The sequence below is a fragment of the Tiliqua scincoides genome, chromosome 4 (assembly GCF_035046505.1).
Source record: "Tiliqua scincoides isolate rTilSci1 chromosome 4, rTilSci1.hap2, whole genome shotgun sequence".
Lineage (NCBI taxonomy): Eukaryota > Metazoa > Chordata > Lepidosauria > Squamata > Scincidae > Tiliqua > Tiliqua scincoides.
The window spans coordinates 77197005-77214665 of NC_089824.1; the positions used below are offsets into that span (position 1 = coordinate 77197005).

General features: G+C 42.4%; 1 protein-coding gene across 1 annotated transcript in view; it reads right to left on the bottom strand.

Moving 5' to 3' along the window:
* PHACTR1 (phosphatase and actin regulator 1) overlaps nt 1-17661 on the bottom strand; it is a 144574-nt gene that overhangs the window by 41624 nt on the left and 85289 nt on the right. Inside the window, exons 4-6 of the mRNA XM_066626000.1 lie at nt 12197-12521; nt 2633-2841; nt 2108-2264 (exon numbers count right to left, since the gene is read on the bottom strand). Of these exons, the coding sequence (XP_066482097.1) occupies nt 2108-2264; nt 2633-2841; nt 12197-12521 (691 nt within the window). The remainder of the gene's footprint in view (nt 1-2107; nt 2265-2632; nt 2842-12196; nt 12522-17661) is intronic.

Genomic DNA, 17661 nt, shown 5'->3' on the forward strand with positions numbered 1-17661 from the left:
ACTGAAAATTGCCTGTACCAGAAAATTAATGCTTAGTACCAACGCTGAATGGGTATATCATCACATAATATAACGTTAAGTTGGTGTTGCAGGGATGTTATAAAGGCAATCAAATACTGTCAAAGTGAAGTGACAATACAAATATTGTCAAAGTGAAGCAACACAGTGATAAATCAGGTTCTATGCTTTCCTTGGCTCTGCTAAGGAATTCTGTTGACATTTTTCTCAGTTCTGTATCTCCTTATCTGAGGTCATTTGACATGATAGTATGGGATTGACTAAAAAATGATCCTGAAAAATAACCAAGGATAGACTCTCACTTAAGCAGAGAAAAACTTGTAAAAGCTAATGGCACTTTTTTTTAAGTTCTAGAAATTAAAAAAAAAAACACAAGTGAAAGAACAAAAGTATCACATTTTTCTAATTATATGAGGTCTAAGGCTATTTTATGATTTGGGAAGGAGTAGAGGCATGCAGCTGATACTTAGTTTTACCCATTTAGGGTTACCAATTCTAAAATAAGAATATCTAAAATAAGAACATTCTTGAATAAGAGCAAAATCATGTCTACCAGTTGAGGTTCAGCATCCACTGTACACATGTAGATGATATACAAGTGAAGTGAACCACTATGGCAAATAACTAGAAGTGGAAAATAAATTATAATTTTCTCTATACAGTATTATGTTTCAAAGGTCTCCAGAGCGGAATGAGTAATCACTGAATCCTGGACCGCATCAAACACATCTTCTTCCATCTCAACAATGCAAATGACTGTATTAATGCTTTCATTTTTTTTTCCTAGTGTGCCAAATTAAAAAAAAAAACATCAGCTGGAAAGAAAAAAATTTGCATACATCTGCAAAAAAAAATAAAAATGAACAGCTGCATTAATATACACATTTCAGAATGTAGTTTCAAAATGTTCTACAGAGCAATCCTATACATGTCTACTCAAAAGTAAGTCTCACTGAGTTCAACAGGATTCACTCTCAAGTTTAGGACTGCAACCCTAATCTCTTTTCTTCTAGGAGAGAGAGTCTTTTTTGTCTTGTTCTAACACTGCAAAACTCACAACAAATCTTTCCCCTCAAAAGAAAATTAATACCTGCATTTCACATTCATTCCTAAATAGAAATGTCACCAGTGCTAGGACTATGTCACACAGGAAGTAGCCTAAATGTTACCTATCAATGCCAGTTTAAGAAAAGCTATGTGTGCAGAAAATGAGAATTTCGATCACTATGTTATTGGGCAGTTGGTATATCTACAGTTCAAGGCTCACAGAAAAGTGCTATGTAGAAATTAGTCTTTGAAGCAGCATTACAAGGTGTGGAGCAGAAGCAGACCATGCAGTAAAAAAAAAAGAAAAAAGAAATATATTTCATTCACTGAAAAGGATTATGTAGACTGAAGTGCTAATGTAACATACAAGTGGGAAGTCAGATTGGGACATAAATCAAACAGGGCCTTTTCTCTTTTCAGTGTTAAGGATGCATTCCCAAGCAGCATGACTGTACTTATCCAAAGGTCACTATACAGCCAAGCACTTTAGACAACAAACCTGTGCACATGTACCTGGGAGGAAGTGCCACTGAATTCAATGGGATTCATTCCCTAATATGCTCTGGAACGGGGAGGACGGCTGGCTTGCCCCATATCCAGAGCAGGGTGCTGCCTGCAGCTCAGTTTGGGGTAAGGGGAATGCAGTTTCTTAACCCTGGGTAACACTGCAGCAGCCCCAATAGGGCTACTTGGATCTACGCCATGTAAAGAGGTAGTGCAGATCTGAGCAGCCCAGAGCTGCTTCAGGTCACCTGGAACTGGGGTTAGAATTTGGCAAAAGTGGCCCCAACCCACCCACCCCCAGCCGTAGTCCACCCACCTCCCTCCCAGTTCCCCACAACAGCCCGATACAGCCAGCGTGAACTTACTTGTCCCTGTTGGCCCGGAGGCTGAATCTAACCTCCATGGGCTGGCGCATGCTCCCAGGCCGGCGTAAGGGACCTATGCTGGCCCAGCGCAATCTCTGGATTGCGCTCTGACTTGCTCAGGTCACCTCTTCCATGTCCTATAGGTGGAGAGCTGGAAACCACTTGGTTCTTACCTTGTCAGCTTTGTTCCAATTTGCTGCCTCAGCTCAAGCCTCTCCTCATCGGTTTGCATGGGGAGAATGTTCTTTTCTTCCAGTTCGCGTTTGGATGGCCTGTTGCTAAGTTTGATGGCTAAAGAATCCTTCCTGCAGACTTTCATTGCCAGGGAACCTTGGGTGGAAAGAAGAGGTTTTGGAGAACTGAACCATATCTAGAACTCTGCCTGTGGCCAGGATCAGAGCAACACAAGCATAGTTTTTTCTTGAATGTTTGGCTGCACAATTCCAACAGGTGAATTCTCACATAAATTTTTGAGACAAGGCTTTTCCTTTTGTTTTCTCCATACCCAAATTTTCAATATCTGGTAACTTCCACTCTGACCACTAGGAGTCTCTTTGGTAAGACCATTTTACCATGTAGAAAATCCTTAAATACAGTTGTATAAAACAGTGCTAGCACGGCCTCTCTATGGTAGTGCTATTATTTCTTTTATGTAGCATACAAATAATAAATACCACTTGGGAATGGAAGACTCTTACTTGTAAATAATGAGCTTTCCTCATCTTCCTCTTCATCCTCATCTTCTTCTTCTCTGGTGTAGAGACAGGAAGAATCTTCATAGTCCGATTCATGAGGCACATTTTCTTTATTGTCATCGCATTCGATCACAACAGTTGGCACTTGTCTCATATCTGAATGGCCCCCTGGTCCGGTTTTTGTGACACTGTCACCCCCGTGTAAACCAGAGCTTTGGAAAAACAGGAAAACAGAAATAAAAATATTGGGATTACTTGTTTTCTTGGAACCAAAAGTCACACTTGCATCTTTCTGGGGAAGACAGAAATAACATATCTAGAGAAGGGTTTCTCAGACTGTGGGTTCCCACTTGGTGGATGGTGACCTGATGTCTGGTGGTTCCTGGGTTGGGCCCTCCCATCTGTCCCTGCTTCTGGCTGGCTCCAAACTTGAGTCTTCTGGACACAATCTGCGGTCACACTGGAGCTCTGCAGGCCTCCAGAAGCAGCCAGAAAGTCACTTTGGGTTTACTTCTGGGTTTGTGAAAGTGACTTCTGGTTGCTTCAAGAGGCCTGTGGAGACCCAGCACAGGAGAAGGAGGTGGGTCATGGCACCTTCCACTGCAGAACAGGTGGATTGTGGCAGGGGAATTAAGAACCCCTGATCTAACTAGGGGTGGTTTGGGAGCAGCCTGAAAACATATAGCTTAAGAGTGGGCCCTGAAGACTCAGATCTGCAGGTTCACATACGTTTCAGTGTGAACTGGGAAAAGTTGATTGAAGAGCATACTGGATGGTTAGTGCCCATGATATCATCAATGTAGGAGAAGAATAAACATACAAATACACTTTTAAAAAGTGGATAACTTGCCTAAATTATGAGGGGAGGGGTAAGCTTGACAACTGTGCCATAGTTCGACTTGCTGCTATATAAGTCTATTGTGCAAATAGCAAAGCAGAGCTCAAATTATGGGGGAGGAATGCCCTATAACAACTTTTTAAATACTGTGCGTATCTTTATCCTCAGACTGCACAGATATAAATTATTTCTCTGATATCTGAAATGTATTTATTTCTCTGATTTACAGCCACCAGTACAGTGGAGCAGTTCGGTAGGATTGGGTTGCCTATCTAATACATGTTAAAAATGGCAACTGAGAGACAAACATAGTTCAAAAATCTTTAGTAAACTAGTATATTTATTTACTCAATTTATATCCTGCCTTTCTTCCCAAAGGGTACCCAAGGTGGTTCAGGATCCAGAAAAAAAGGATCCAGGAAAAAGAAATTAAGTCTCCCCTCTAATCCATCCTGAAACATAAACCACATATGAGAGTGGGAATGTGGAGTTTGTGAGGAATGGGTAAATCAAGAACAGGATATCATTGGATCAAGCAAGGATACATTTATGACCAGCCTTACTCACTTTTGTCAGCTACTGTTTTAAAAGTATATGAACTTGCTGGTCTTGCACAGCTACTATTTCTTTCTATAGAATTTGTGCAGAGGAATCTTTCCAATAGATTGTGCACTTTGGGAATAAATACTCCACCATACTCATTAGCTATATTGTTTTAATGCTTACATTACACCTCAAAGGGATGATTTTGTTAACAATATTTTTTATTACTAAAGCATAATAGTAAATAATGGGATATTTATCATTGCCAGGCATCTTGAAAAGAGGGAGGGTGCCTGGAGATGTTCTAAATTTTGTACAACCAAGTACAAAAGACTGATGACTAAGTAGACTGGGAATGTCTGTATTTTGTTATAATTAAGTTTACATTACACTGGTTATCTAAAAAAGCCATTTTGAAACATGTCAGCCCAAATCTTTCTAATGATATATAAATGTGTAACACTTTCTTAAAACTTTCCATTAGCTTTTCATTTATGGATATGCTTCAATAATTTAAATTCAATTAACTTTCCTACAATCTTTCTTTTACAAACTCTACTTTTCTACAAATTGGGAGCTGTTTTACCTGGGGAGTTAAGGGGACTCAGCTGGCTAGCTGGAGGAGGGGCCTACTGCTGATCCCGCTCATCTGCTTGACCTGCAGGTACTTTAAAACAAATCAGTACAATACTTCAAAGGATCGCACAGAAAATCAGACAGAAATTTTCAGAAATATTAAAAAATAGAAGAATTCTATTATAAGGACCACAATTATAAAATAGACTTCATGTCCCAGGTTGTGTTGTGAACGAGGGCTATACAGATGTCTCATAGTAAGGTATCTGGAACTACATGTGTTCCAAATTTCAACTTTCCATCTGGTGTGGCAGTACACAATAGCAATTTTGTTACTTTGGTAACAGGCTCAAGCATCTTCATATACTCAGCTTTTAAACACAGACAGGCTGTACAACTCTCTAGTAATTATGGGGTCTTGCACTACATCTTTGCCAAATTTGAGTGTTCAGCTATTGTGTTCAGCTATTTTATGTTGGGCCCTGTTCTGATGATTCAACAAGCCACAGACTGTTGGATCTAAAACAAGTCACTGGACCGTGTGGCCTACCCTTCTGCCTCCCCATACCTCTTCCCTTTTCCAGCCAGCTGAACTCTAAGCTTCTTCAGCAAGGCCAGCCCATCCAGGATGTGAATGCCGTGGTTTGTAGTCAGTGGCAGTGACTTGTGGGGAGCAGCAAACAGTGGCTCTTCACCACAAATCTACCATAGTCTCTCTCCACCTTGCTGTAGATGAAGCCACTCTGATTCTCTTCCCACTCAGTAAAAGTGAATGGGAAATAGACCAGAAGGCAGTGATCCAGCCCTCTACCTCCTGACCTGAATCCTTCTTCACACCATTCTTTAAAACAAAACCGAAAGTGTGGGACACACTGAGGGTGTTCCCAATGTGTTCAATCCACACTTCCTGTTTTATTATAGGGACCACATAAAAAGAAGTGAGGTAAAGAGTTGGGGGGGGGGGCTAACTACCCCCTTATCTGCAATTTGTTTTTCTCTCAGTGGTAGCCAAGTTTGGAAGTATGGGTGTAGGAGTGAGAAGAGGATCATGCTATGGAATACCGCAGGGTCTCCAAGAGGAATTTTATCAGGAGGTACAAATTTTCTTTTGAAACAGAGCAGGGGAGGGTGACGAGAGGGTAGGCAAAGCAGGGGTGGGGAAGAAGGAAAACAGGGCAAGGGGAGGGTGGTGATAGCCAGAAAAGTCTTTGGCACCCCGGTCTACTGGCCTTCCCAATGCGCTATCCAGGTCTACCTGCCTGATCTGGATTCGCTGGATCCTGAACTCTGTGTCAGGCTTTCCAGGTCCACATGGAATCTCTCAAGATTGCGCCAGTGCAGGTTTGAGAAGCCCCATTGGGGCTTGGGGTTTTCCCTGGGGGAAGGGGATAATGTCCCCTTCCCCCAAGGAGACCTCTGGCAGCTGCTGCAGTATGCAACGGTAGCCACTTTGGCATCGCTGCACCTGGCAGCAGCATCACCTTTATGATTGGGCTGTGAGACTTGAAAGATTGTGATTGCCTGTGAGTGAGGCCTAAGCATCTTTACAATTACTGTATATGTTTTTACATAAACATATACAATTTCAAGACATCTCAGCTGAGGTTTGTTGCAGCAAGCACTGCAGTATATTTCCTTTGGGCTGAATTTTTCTTTTGATACGAGAAAAGCTGAAAAGAGAAACATTGTCAAAAATATCCAAAAGAGGCAGTGCTCGGTGTAACTAACTTCTTAAAAATGGAGCACATCTCTTCTGAAAATCTACCCTAATCTCCTCTGAGACATTAGCACATTTGCCAGAACAGAGAACATCTCAGCAAAATAACTTAAAAATGCAACATGCCATGTCAGCTTTGTCCACATACATTATGAAAATGGTGACTGCTTAGTCTGAAGGAAACAGTTGTCAGCTTTTTAATCTCCTAAGGACTGCAGAAGTTAACAGGCATCATTTTGACAGCAAGTGCAACTGAAATAATTGGAATATGATTCTAGAACTAAACATACAGGCTTATGGGAAATAGTGTATTTTGTGTCACTCTGTTCCTGCTTAGTACTATGCTAATAAAATCCAAATTCTGCAGTAAGAACTAAGTACATTAAACAAATTTGCATGCAGTTGGTAATTTTGCATATTTTCACAGAACTTTCAAAATTCAGATTCTGAAAAATTTAAATTCTTCCATTCTGAAAAATGTTGAAAATTTTACTTGACAAAGAAAGAAGTTATAGAAGGGAATGAAGACGGTCAAGTAAGTAGAGATAAGGTTTAGATCAGGGGTATCAAACATAAGACCTGTGGGCCATATGCAGCCCCAAGAAGCTCCTTATCTGCCCCCCTTATAACTGGGCTCTCCCAGTGCCACCCATTCAGCAGTGCCACTTCTGTCAAGCCTCTGAAAGGGGAAGACAGGAGGAAGCCTCAGAAGGCAAGGAATGATACAGGGAAGGCACATACCACATGGGGTGAGACAGAGATGCTGCTGAGGTGCTAGGAGAGACCAATTATCACATGGGCTGCCCTTTTGGCAGGGCCACTTCTCCCAAGATGTTACCTTGCAAACCACAACTCAGTTTCTGAGCTGCAAAGTAACACTGCAGCAGAAGTGGCCCTGCTGAAAGGGCGGCCCACATGATAACCAGGCTCTCTCATATCTTGAAAATATAATCAATAATTCCTCATTTTCACTTTTGTCATTTGCAGCTAATGAAGTTCTGTGTAAGTGCTTATTTCTGACCATCATCTGCTTAATGACATCACTTCCTGCTTAATGACATCACTTCCAGCCCCCAGCCAGCACTACAAATGATATTTGGCCAACTGTATGAAATGAATCTGACATCCCTGGTTTAGATAGCTAATAAGGTCAGTAAGGCAGGTATGGTAGATACAGAAATAGCGGTATATACAGATCAGCAGTTCCCAAAGTCCTACTTGGATGTTGGGAATATGGTAAGTATTTGTGGGGGTGGGGAGAGGCCTGAACAGGCCACTGTGGGGGGTCACCAATCCACCAGTTTAGGAACCACTGGTATAAGCTATATAGAGAACTACAGTCCTATCTCCTCAGAACTAGTAGTTTTGCCTTCAGTGTTATATACTCTGATTTTTAGTTGCCCTGAGTTTCCTCTATATCAGGGGCCACTGGTGGCCCTCAAGGACTCCCAATCCGGCCCTCAGGGAGCCCTCAGTCTCCAATGAGTCTCTGGCCCTCTGGAGACTTGCTGGAGCCCATGTTAGTCTCATGCAACTGCCGTCAGCGTGACAGCCAACTGTTCGACCTCTTGCGTGAGCTGTGGGATGAGGGCTCCCTCCACTGCTTGCTGTTTCACATCTGTGATATAGCAGCAGCAGCAAAGGAAAGGCTGGCCTTGCTTTGTGCAAGGCCTTTCATAGGCCCTGAGCTACTGCAAGACCTTTATTTATTCATATAAGTTGCATCTCTAATGTATTCATTTATGGAAATTTATTCAAATTTGAAATGTAAATTAATTCTCTATATAGATGAAAAAGTGGCATAAAAATAATTTTCAAATAGAAAAATAAAACCCATTTGATTTTTAAGGATTCACTAGACTGTTCTTGCATATTTCCAGTCTTTCCTCTACTTCCATATATGCTACAGGTTTGTTCCATTTAAATAAATAAATGCTGTTCTGTCATGATTTCACAGGTTCCAGTGGATACCAGAATACTCTTGGTGAGTGATCTTGTGGCAATCTGAAATATCCACAAACCTGAAAAAGTTATTTAATTCAAACAGATCTTTTAAAAATCATGATATCTGTATTGTATTGCATGGTTATGCTATCTCATACTGTACTAGGAGACCTACATTTTATCATGGACTAAAAGCTGAAAACAAAAAGCAAATTACATCACCTGCTTTCTGCTTACTAAACGTAATGATTGTGCTAGTAACTGTAGGTGCATTAGGAGTTTAAAAACTGGAGCATCTACTGCTGTGGGGGAACAGATGTCACTATGAAATCATATGGTGAGAAATATAATTGCATGTAAAATAAGCTACGTGCATTTTCCATGCATAATGGACCAAAACTGTGCAATTAACATGGACCTGCATATATGGAAGCAGTTGCCCTAGAAGACTCTAATGGGAAATGCAGGATAGTTGGTTGCAGTAAATGCTGTCTTGCTTTGGCTTAATCTGACCTGTACTTTCAAGTAATGGGATAACAGACTAACATGTTTTAAACAAAATAAAATGAACGTAAAAATGCTGTTATGTACAACTCATCCAACCTTAGTCAAAACTAAGGGCCCAATCCTATGGGCCATTAGTGTGGCGCTGAGCTCCAGCGCTGGCACTAAGTGTCACAGACATGCCATAAAGCACGTTTACAGCACAGTGGGAGGAGAGAACACTGGCGCCATGCCAGTGCCAGTTGGAAGGACACTGTCTGGAAATGAGTGAGTCTGCCATAAATGAGTGGTGTCAGGAGGAGGCATTCTGGGGCAGGAAGGAGACATTCCAGGGTGGGGAGAGAAACCAGTTCGGAAGGGGGATGGGACAGCAGAGGCTTCTTCTTCCAGATCCTATCTTCTGTTGAGCTGAAAAGCCCAACATGGAGGTTCTCAAGTATGTGCCGGTAAATAGCCAGTGCTGACTTGAGAATCCCCATTGCGGAACCTGCGCCCTTACTTGGGGGAAGGGGACAAACATCCCTTTCCCCAAGGAGACCTATGATGGCTTCCCAGAGCCCGCAAGATACATTTTGGATACTGGCGGTCCCTATACAGAGGGTGCCGTAAATGTCCTTTTAGCATGTTTATGACATACTGCACCGGCAGTAAGCTTGTACCACCGGTGCTAAAGAGCTCAGCATTGGGTTCTTACTTATATATATATAGGGTTCTTACTTATATATATATATATATATATATACATGGCCCAGAAGGACATTGGTTGAAATCTCCACCTGACCACGAAGCGTTGGTCAGATCACTGTTTCTCAGTCTAACCTACTTCAAAGGCTGTTGTGATCTAAAATTAGATAACTACAACAATAGCTGAGCCCCTTGGAAGAAGGGTAGATTACTGAAATGATAAATTAAATATTCCCTGCTGGTTCACCTTGTACAAAAGTTGCACAATTTGTACTGAGCTCCAGTTGAAGAAAATGCCAGAAGTGGGTCAGCCCAACTTAGGCTGCAATCCCATGCACACATGCCTTAGAGTAAGCCCAACTTAACACAATGGGACTTACTTCTGAGCAGACGTGCCTAGGATTGTTAGGCTGCCCTCCATGTCCTATGCCTATGGTGAACCATTTTGAAAATCAGTGCTCATAAGACAACCACCAACAGTTTCTACTATGACCTGAAAAATCACAGAAACAGACTCTTCCGACTAGTCTGCTCACAATTATGATGTGTGTGATGTGTGTACATCCTCTGCTCTGAACAACTTCTTTTTGGCATTTTTGGCATGACACCTGAGCTAGAACCTCCAAATCTGTCTAGTATCCATCTTGTCAATCACTACAAAGGTCTGGATCATGTGTCCATTTAATCCATCTATCCAAGGCCTTGCATGCTTTCAACAGGAAATGATGGTGAATGACCCTCAGACATTCTCTGGGCAAAGCATGTACTCTACCACTGTAATTTAGAACTGCACCATCCTGTAAAAGGCTCCAAAAGACAAAGCATCAGGAATGTGCTCTAGTCAGTAAGTCTGAGTCACGAATTGAGTCACAAGTCCTTCAAGTCTCATGTCTGAGTCATTTCAAGTCATAAGTCGCAACTCCTTGAGCAAAAGTGCACAGAAAAAAGGAAGTGATGGGGTGTGTAAGCAAGCAAGAACACAAACACAAAAGAGAGAGGGGTCATTTCGAGTCCAGACTCTTTTTATGAGTTACTAGCCCTGGGTTGCAAGCTGAGTTGGGGTCAGTGACATCCATGACTAAAGTCAACTCAAGTCATCAAAAACAGCCACTTAGTGCAACTCATGTAGAGACAACCAGAGCTGAGTGCCCATCCCTGCAAAGCATCATCGACATCCATTTGTTTAACACTAGTTATGAAGTGACTGCAGGTGACTTAGATAGTTGGCAACCTTCAGTCTCGAAAGACTATGGTATCGCACTCTGAAAAGTGGTTCTGGAACAGCGTCTAGTGTGGCTGAAAAGGCCGATTCGGGAGTGACAATCCCTTCCACACTGGGAGCAAGTGCAGTCTGTCCCTGGCCTGTCTCCCTGGCTATGGGCCTTCCTTCTTTGCCTCTTAGCCTCAGATTGTTGGCCAAGTGTCTCTTCAAACTGGGAAAGGCCATGTTGCACAGCCTGCCTCCAAGCGGGCCGCTCAGAGGCCAGGGTTTCCCACTTGTTGAGGTCCACTCCTAAGGCCTTCAGATCCCTCTTGCAGATGTCCTTGTATCGCAGCTGTGGTCTACCTGTAGGGCGCTTTCCTTGCACGAGTTCTCCATAGAGGAGATCCTTTGGGATCCGGCCATCATCCATTCTCACTAAGGTGACTTAGTAGTTTCAGTATTCCTCATTGTTTCATGAATGACTTTGATCTGATTAATAGACCCAACAGCTGCTCCATGATCACCTCTGGAAGTCATGAAGTGCCAGCTTCATCCATTTAACTTTTCTCTGTAGTAACTGCCCAGGTTAGAGATATCCTGAGTCTGATTCAATCTCACTTAACTTGTGCAACAGCTATCATAATCAACAACAAATAAATGTAGAGAAACAAAATGAAGACAGCAATGGTACCATAACAAAGATTAACATCATAACCATCATGCCTAATCCATTAAAACTGAAAAGCAGAATGTTTTTTTAAAAGCTGTGAAATGAAATATAAAAAATATGGCAAATACAGTACAAATTATGCAAAGCTAAAATGATTTCAATTTGTAGCAATGCAGGTAAATGGATTCAAGTCAAATGGTTTTCAAAGATGTGTTAAAGAAATTGGTCCCCAAATTATTGCAGCCTATTGTACACAGAAAGCTATTATCTCTATAACCACAGGAAGTCTGTGATTTGTACAAAGTCTGTACTATTCATAACTTTGGCCTTTTTTAAAACTCTCACTGAATATTTATCCAGGGAAATGAAATGAGGATGATGATGATAATAATAATAATTCCACTATTAACAGCATCATCACCATTATGGGCCATGTTCCATAACGGGGTAGAAAAGCATTCTAATGACATAATTTTTTCCTAAATTAAAACAAGAAGCAAACACTGCCTCAAAAGGTTTACTTTTAATGTGTGTTAACTACTATCTGCTCTCAGAGGAGCCTCCTCCCTCCATGTTTCTGAACAAGCTATTGTTCTGGATGTGCCTTTTCTGAGGGAAGGTGATTTTGCAAAATCTCTGCACTGTGACTAATTACTGGGTGTTGCAGAAATACCTGCCCTCAGCAAAGACCAGCTGGATGGAGAGAAAGGCCAGGACAGCAGACCATGCAGAGAAACAAGATTTAGCCTTCTATGGAGGTGGATATCACAGGAGACTAATTTTTTAAAAATTATTAAAATGCATTTATTTTTTGTGGCAAAAAGTCTGGGAGTTTAGTAACTCAAAGAATATAGAGTCAAAGAATATAATTCAAAATGTCCCATTACCTTTCTAGCCTCTGCATGGTCATGGCCAATGTCTTATTCAATTCTTCGATCATCCGACATCCGGAAGAGTGAATAGGTAACGTGCTGGATCCAGAAGGCAAGTGTGGGCTGTGGCTGCCGTACTGATGCTGGTGAGCTGCTAACTGTGACGGTAGGACTGTATGATGATGTGGAGCCAATGGTTGCTGGGAGCTCTTCTGCGTGGAATAAGGTGTGAGGGAGAGATCTGGTCCCCCTAAAGGCATGCAAATCATGACTTTCTTTGGAGGTAGCGGAGGCGACAGTTTGACGGGCATACAAGGCAGTTTCATGGGGGCACCAGGATCTAAAATATAAAATTTTGAGAAATTTAGACATGAATCCTTAGTGCCAGGACAAAAAGATAGATCTTCACAGCCACAAACTGAATCACCACCTAGTTGCTCTCTTATGTGACTGTAGTTTATATGAGACTACTAGACCATGTGGATGAATGTGATTGTGCGGATCTTTCCAACTCAGCTAGGACCCAACCATCAGATACATCCATGTGGTTGAGGTATTCTCACACATATGATAGCTTTGCCTGTAGAAGGAACTAAACCAATACTAACAGCATAAAATCTCACGCATACCTGTGACAGGAAAGTAAGATTAGTATTATCAAAAATTATTGGACTCTACAAACACCAATATTTTAAATATATAAACTTGCAATGTTGCAGCTGTGATCAGATATTTTCGTGTTGTAAGGCTTGTTTGAAAGACGTAACAATCTAAAACGGAACATGGTGAAATCCATATTTCTTAAAATCAATTCATCTGTCTTTTGCGCTTCTCCAAAATGGTTTGTGAACAAGCCAAGATATCCTGACAATACCTCTAAAAGGTAAGCTTGCTGGTTTAAGAGAAAATGTAGAATAGTGGGCCATGTTAGGTAGGAATTAGAAAAACTAATAATAATAATAATAATAATAATAATAATAATAATAATAATAATAATAATAATAATAATAATAATAATAAACAACTTTATATGCCGCCCTTCTCCCCAAAGGGACCCAGGGTGGCTCACAACATATTAAAAACAGATTAAAAACATAATTTAACCACAAATAAAAACATATTAAAAACACATTAACATATACCCATAAAAACCATAGTCAGATAAAAAGTCAGATAAAAAGAGCAAAACGTAGCAAATCAGAGGAATCAGGCCTGTAAAAATACTAAAAAAACACAGAAAAGATGTTTAAAAAGGCCATGCACTCAGAAGGCTTCTTTAAACAAAAATGTCTTCAGGCCTCGCCGAAAAGTCTCAAGAGAAGGAGCCATTCTCAAGTCAAGGGGAAGGAAGTTCCATAACATTGGTGCCACTACTGAGAAGGCCCTATTTCTTGCCGCTGCCCCACGTACCTCCTTGGGCGGCGGCACTTGTAAAAAGGCCTTCTCTGATGACCTAAGGCAGGGGTGTCCAAAGTTTTTAGCAGGAGGGCCACATCATCTCTCTGACATTGTGTCAGGGGCCGGGGAAAAAAAGAATTAATTTACATTTAAAATTTGAATAAATTTACATACGTTTACATAAATGAATATATTAAAAATGAACTTGTATGAATGAATGAAGGTCTTGTGGGCCTATAAAAGGCCTTGCACAAAGCAAGGCTGGCCTTTCCTTTGCTGCTGCTACTGCATCACAGACGTGAAACAACAAGCAGTGGTGGGAGCCCTCATCCCACAGCTCACACAGGAGGTCAAACAGTCACCATCACGCCGAAAGCAGTTGCATCTGGCCAGTCCGGGCTCCGGCAAATCTCTGGAGGGCCAGAGATTCATTGGAGACTAGGGACTCCTTAAGGGCCACACTGAGAGGCCTCAAGGGCCGAAAGTGGCCCCAGGGCCGGGGTTTGGGCACCCCTGACCTAAGGGGACGAGCCGGATTGTACGGAAGTAGGCGATCTCTGAGATACCCTGGTCCAGAGCAGTATAGGGCTTTAAAGGTCAAAACCAGCACCTTGAATTGGGCCCGGAAACGAGTGGGCAGCCAATGCAGCCCCCGGAGAAGCGGGCTGACAGAGTCAAACCGCCTAGCTCCAGTGACCACACGGGCCGCCGCATTCTGCACTAACTGCAGTTTCCGAACCATCTTCAGGGGCAGCCCCACATAAAGCGCGTTACAATAATCTAACCTCGATGTCACCGTGGCATGGATCACCGTGGCCAGGTCTGCCCGATCCAAGTACGGCCGCAGCCGGCGCACCAGCCGAAGCTGAGCGAAGGCCCCCCTAGCCACAACCGCCACCTGGGAATCCAGGAGCAGCTGCGAATCCAGGTGGACCCCCAAGCTGCGGACCTGCTCCTTCAGAGGGAGTGCAACCCCATTCAGAGCAAGCCAATAGTCCAGTACCTGCATCGAGGATTTCCGAACCAGGAGAGCCTCTGTCTTATCCGGATTTAATTTCAGCTTATTAGCCCCCATCCAGATCCTCACTGCTTCCAGACAGCACTCCAGGCCCTCAACTGCCACCCTGGAGTCTGGAGGAAAGGATAGAGCTGGGTGTCATCAGCATATTGATGACACCCCACTCCAAACCCCCGGATGACCTCTCCCAGCGGTTTCATGTAGATATTAAATAGCTTATTGAACTTATGTTCAAACCCCTAGTTTGAAGCTCATTAGCTGATTGTGGGCATATTCCCATCACTGCTACATCAATTTAAGTGAATATATACACATTAATATTAAGTGTTCTTATATACACAAGAACAATTCTCTACACTGTATCACCATGACTAAGCAGAGTAGATCATGCTGCTAGAGACTATACAAAAAAATTAGAAAAATATTCTTCTCTTTATTAAGTCACAAAACAAAGGTCTGGCCCTATTAAATCTCACAGTTCTTTGCCTACAAAAGAAAAAATTCAATCAAAATGTATTATTTATGCAACTTGCTCATAAAGGGTCCTACAAGGATCTTGGATTCCAGTTCACTGAACTATCTTTGGGCAATTTTCATGGATTTACATATTTCAGTGGAAATTTTTATACGTATACATCTATGAGAGTCATCCCAAGAGCCATCTTATGTATGTAACGCATCAAACATAGGACAAAGCTATTGGTGTTTGAATTACAGGGAGGCTGGAGATGCCTGATCTCCTTCTTTTTTATGACAGTTCCCTTTGGTATTATTTTTAGAAAGCTATGAAGGAGTTGGTTAAAACTGAAGGGTGTCATGCGGTGGAATTCATGAATTTCCTTAAGGACACCCTCACCCCCCCCCCCAATAATCTGCACCCTAGACAAGCCATGAGATTTCACAGCCCAATTCTACTTTGGATTGGACTGTCAGGAACAGAATGTTATGACAGTGGAAGAGCCTTCTGCTATCGTAAAATAACTGCTGGCAAAGCACATAGTGCCCAGTTGAGATCCATTTTGGGAGCACTACTGCAAGAGGCAGCAGTGCTTCCAGGCTCTTTCTGGATCTCAGCACACCTGTGGGGAAGGTAAGGCAACAGCGGAGGCAGAGGGTGGGTGGGGAAGGGGTGAAACTGGTTTGGGGTGAGGATTGGGGTGGGGGAGGCTGCGAGAGCGGCTGGATCTGGCAGTAATGCACAGACTGGATCCTATCCCCTCTGTCCAAATCCTCTGTTCAAATTGTCCCTTTCTTCTCTTTGGTTTTGGTCTTCTCCCTTTGGTCTTCTCTACAGAGCTGACACAGGTCTGAGGAGACCCATTGTGGAGCGGACGGCTTAGAGTGTGGTAACGGGAAATATTTCCCCTTTCCCCTCCGAAGCCTCCCAATCTGCCCACCCCCTGCTGGATACAGCGCATACCTTTTTGACCTAGCTACACAAGCAGGGAGGGGAAAGGATAGGACTGGGTTCTCAGTTACCCAGAACGTATGTCTTTTTAAGTGCTTGTCCTAGACAACATTTCCTTCATCCAATCACAGAGCCTATTTTTACAGAGGACAGGAAAGACTGATGGAAAGGACCACACTTACAGAGGGTCCCAGAAGTATTTGCTTGCCAGAAACTCTCAAAGAAGGTGATTACCAGGAGTCAGCACTGCCAGCATCTGCTTTGCCCAAGGAGGTAGCCCTGCCCCATACACTGACTCAGAAGAATTCTCCTCATTGGAAGCCTTGATGGTGCAGGTGGACATCCTTGGAGGACTACCATCCTACATTATGGGGCTCTCCAGCTCTGGCAGAGTGAATGATTGAGGAACAGGGTATTGCTCCTTTATGGTACAATAGCTTTGCTGGGGTGTATATATGTGTAGCTGCAAACAACCTGAATACTCCCCATAACAGCTGAAGCACCATCCCGAGATGCTTTTCTGAGGTGCTTTGAATCCAGTCACTGATATCTGATCACCGTGAGCTTTTCCAATATTCTGATCTTGTTTTCTCTTGTTTTGCCAGTCAGAAAGCTTGTTTCCATTCCTTTCTGAGAGGGCTGAATTTACCCCAATTACCCACCATTGTCATGTTCGCTTCTCTTTTAATGTGTGTGTCTTACAGAAACAGATAAAAGATGGTGCAATTTTTTAAAAAAATTAGACAAGCAAAAGCTGAACTTTCATCTCTCATATACATGCACATCCACACCATCTGCATGTTTTATCTACATCCTGCATTAAAAAATGCTGCTTCTAGCAAAAATGGTAATACGTAAGACAACAAAGAATAAATTGAACAAACCACTAAGAAGAAGCCCTAGGAGAAGAGTAGTATCAACGTGCTGTAACACATTACTGCTCATGTGATCTTTCTACTACTACAGAATTTGAATCTGAATGTCAAGAGCTTTCCTAATTTGGCTTGGCCTGCTGTTCTGTTTCAGTGAATGATGCCCTTATTCCAGAAGCAATTTTTATATTAGATAATCTGTGCTTTTGGCAGAACACACCATACCCACAGAGCTGCCATAAGGATGTAGAGACACTCTGCCAATCTATGCTAGGTTTCTGCTCTCAGAGGTTGAGTACTCTTTAGAAGATATTTGTCTTTCATTTGACTTTTGGTGGCTCAGCTTCAGCTTGTAGGAAAAATTGTATTTTACCTCTTGCGGGTTTATCAATATGATTATTTTAACTGGCCATGAGCTATAGTTGTAGAAGGAAAGTGATGCAAGGCAGACAGAGGATGATTATCCTCCCTTTCACATATGCAACCATCTTTCTTTTCCCCCCTCTTCCCACTCATCTTCTTTCTGCGTTTTGTCACACTCTTGCCCCTTTTCTCAGTTCTCTCTCTTTCTGCGTGGTCTTCATTCTACATTCAGGCTAGACTGAATGTACACTATACCCAGGATGAAGAGCTTAAGTGAAGGCTTCCTACCCAAGTCTGGATTTATTATGGTGGCACAAACGTTTTATCATTATTTTTTTACACTGATACGGTAAACTGGAATTTGGATGCACAGAGGAAAGATTAGATGATTTCATGTGCAGTCCATCCCGTCTCCTGGGCC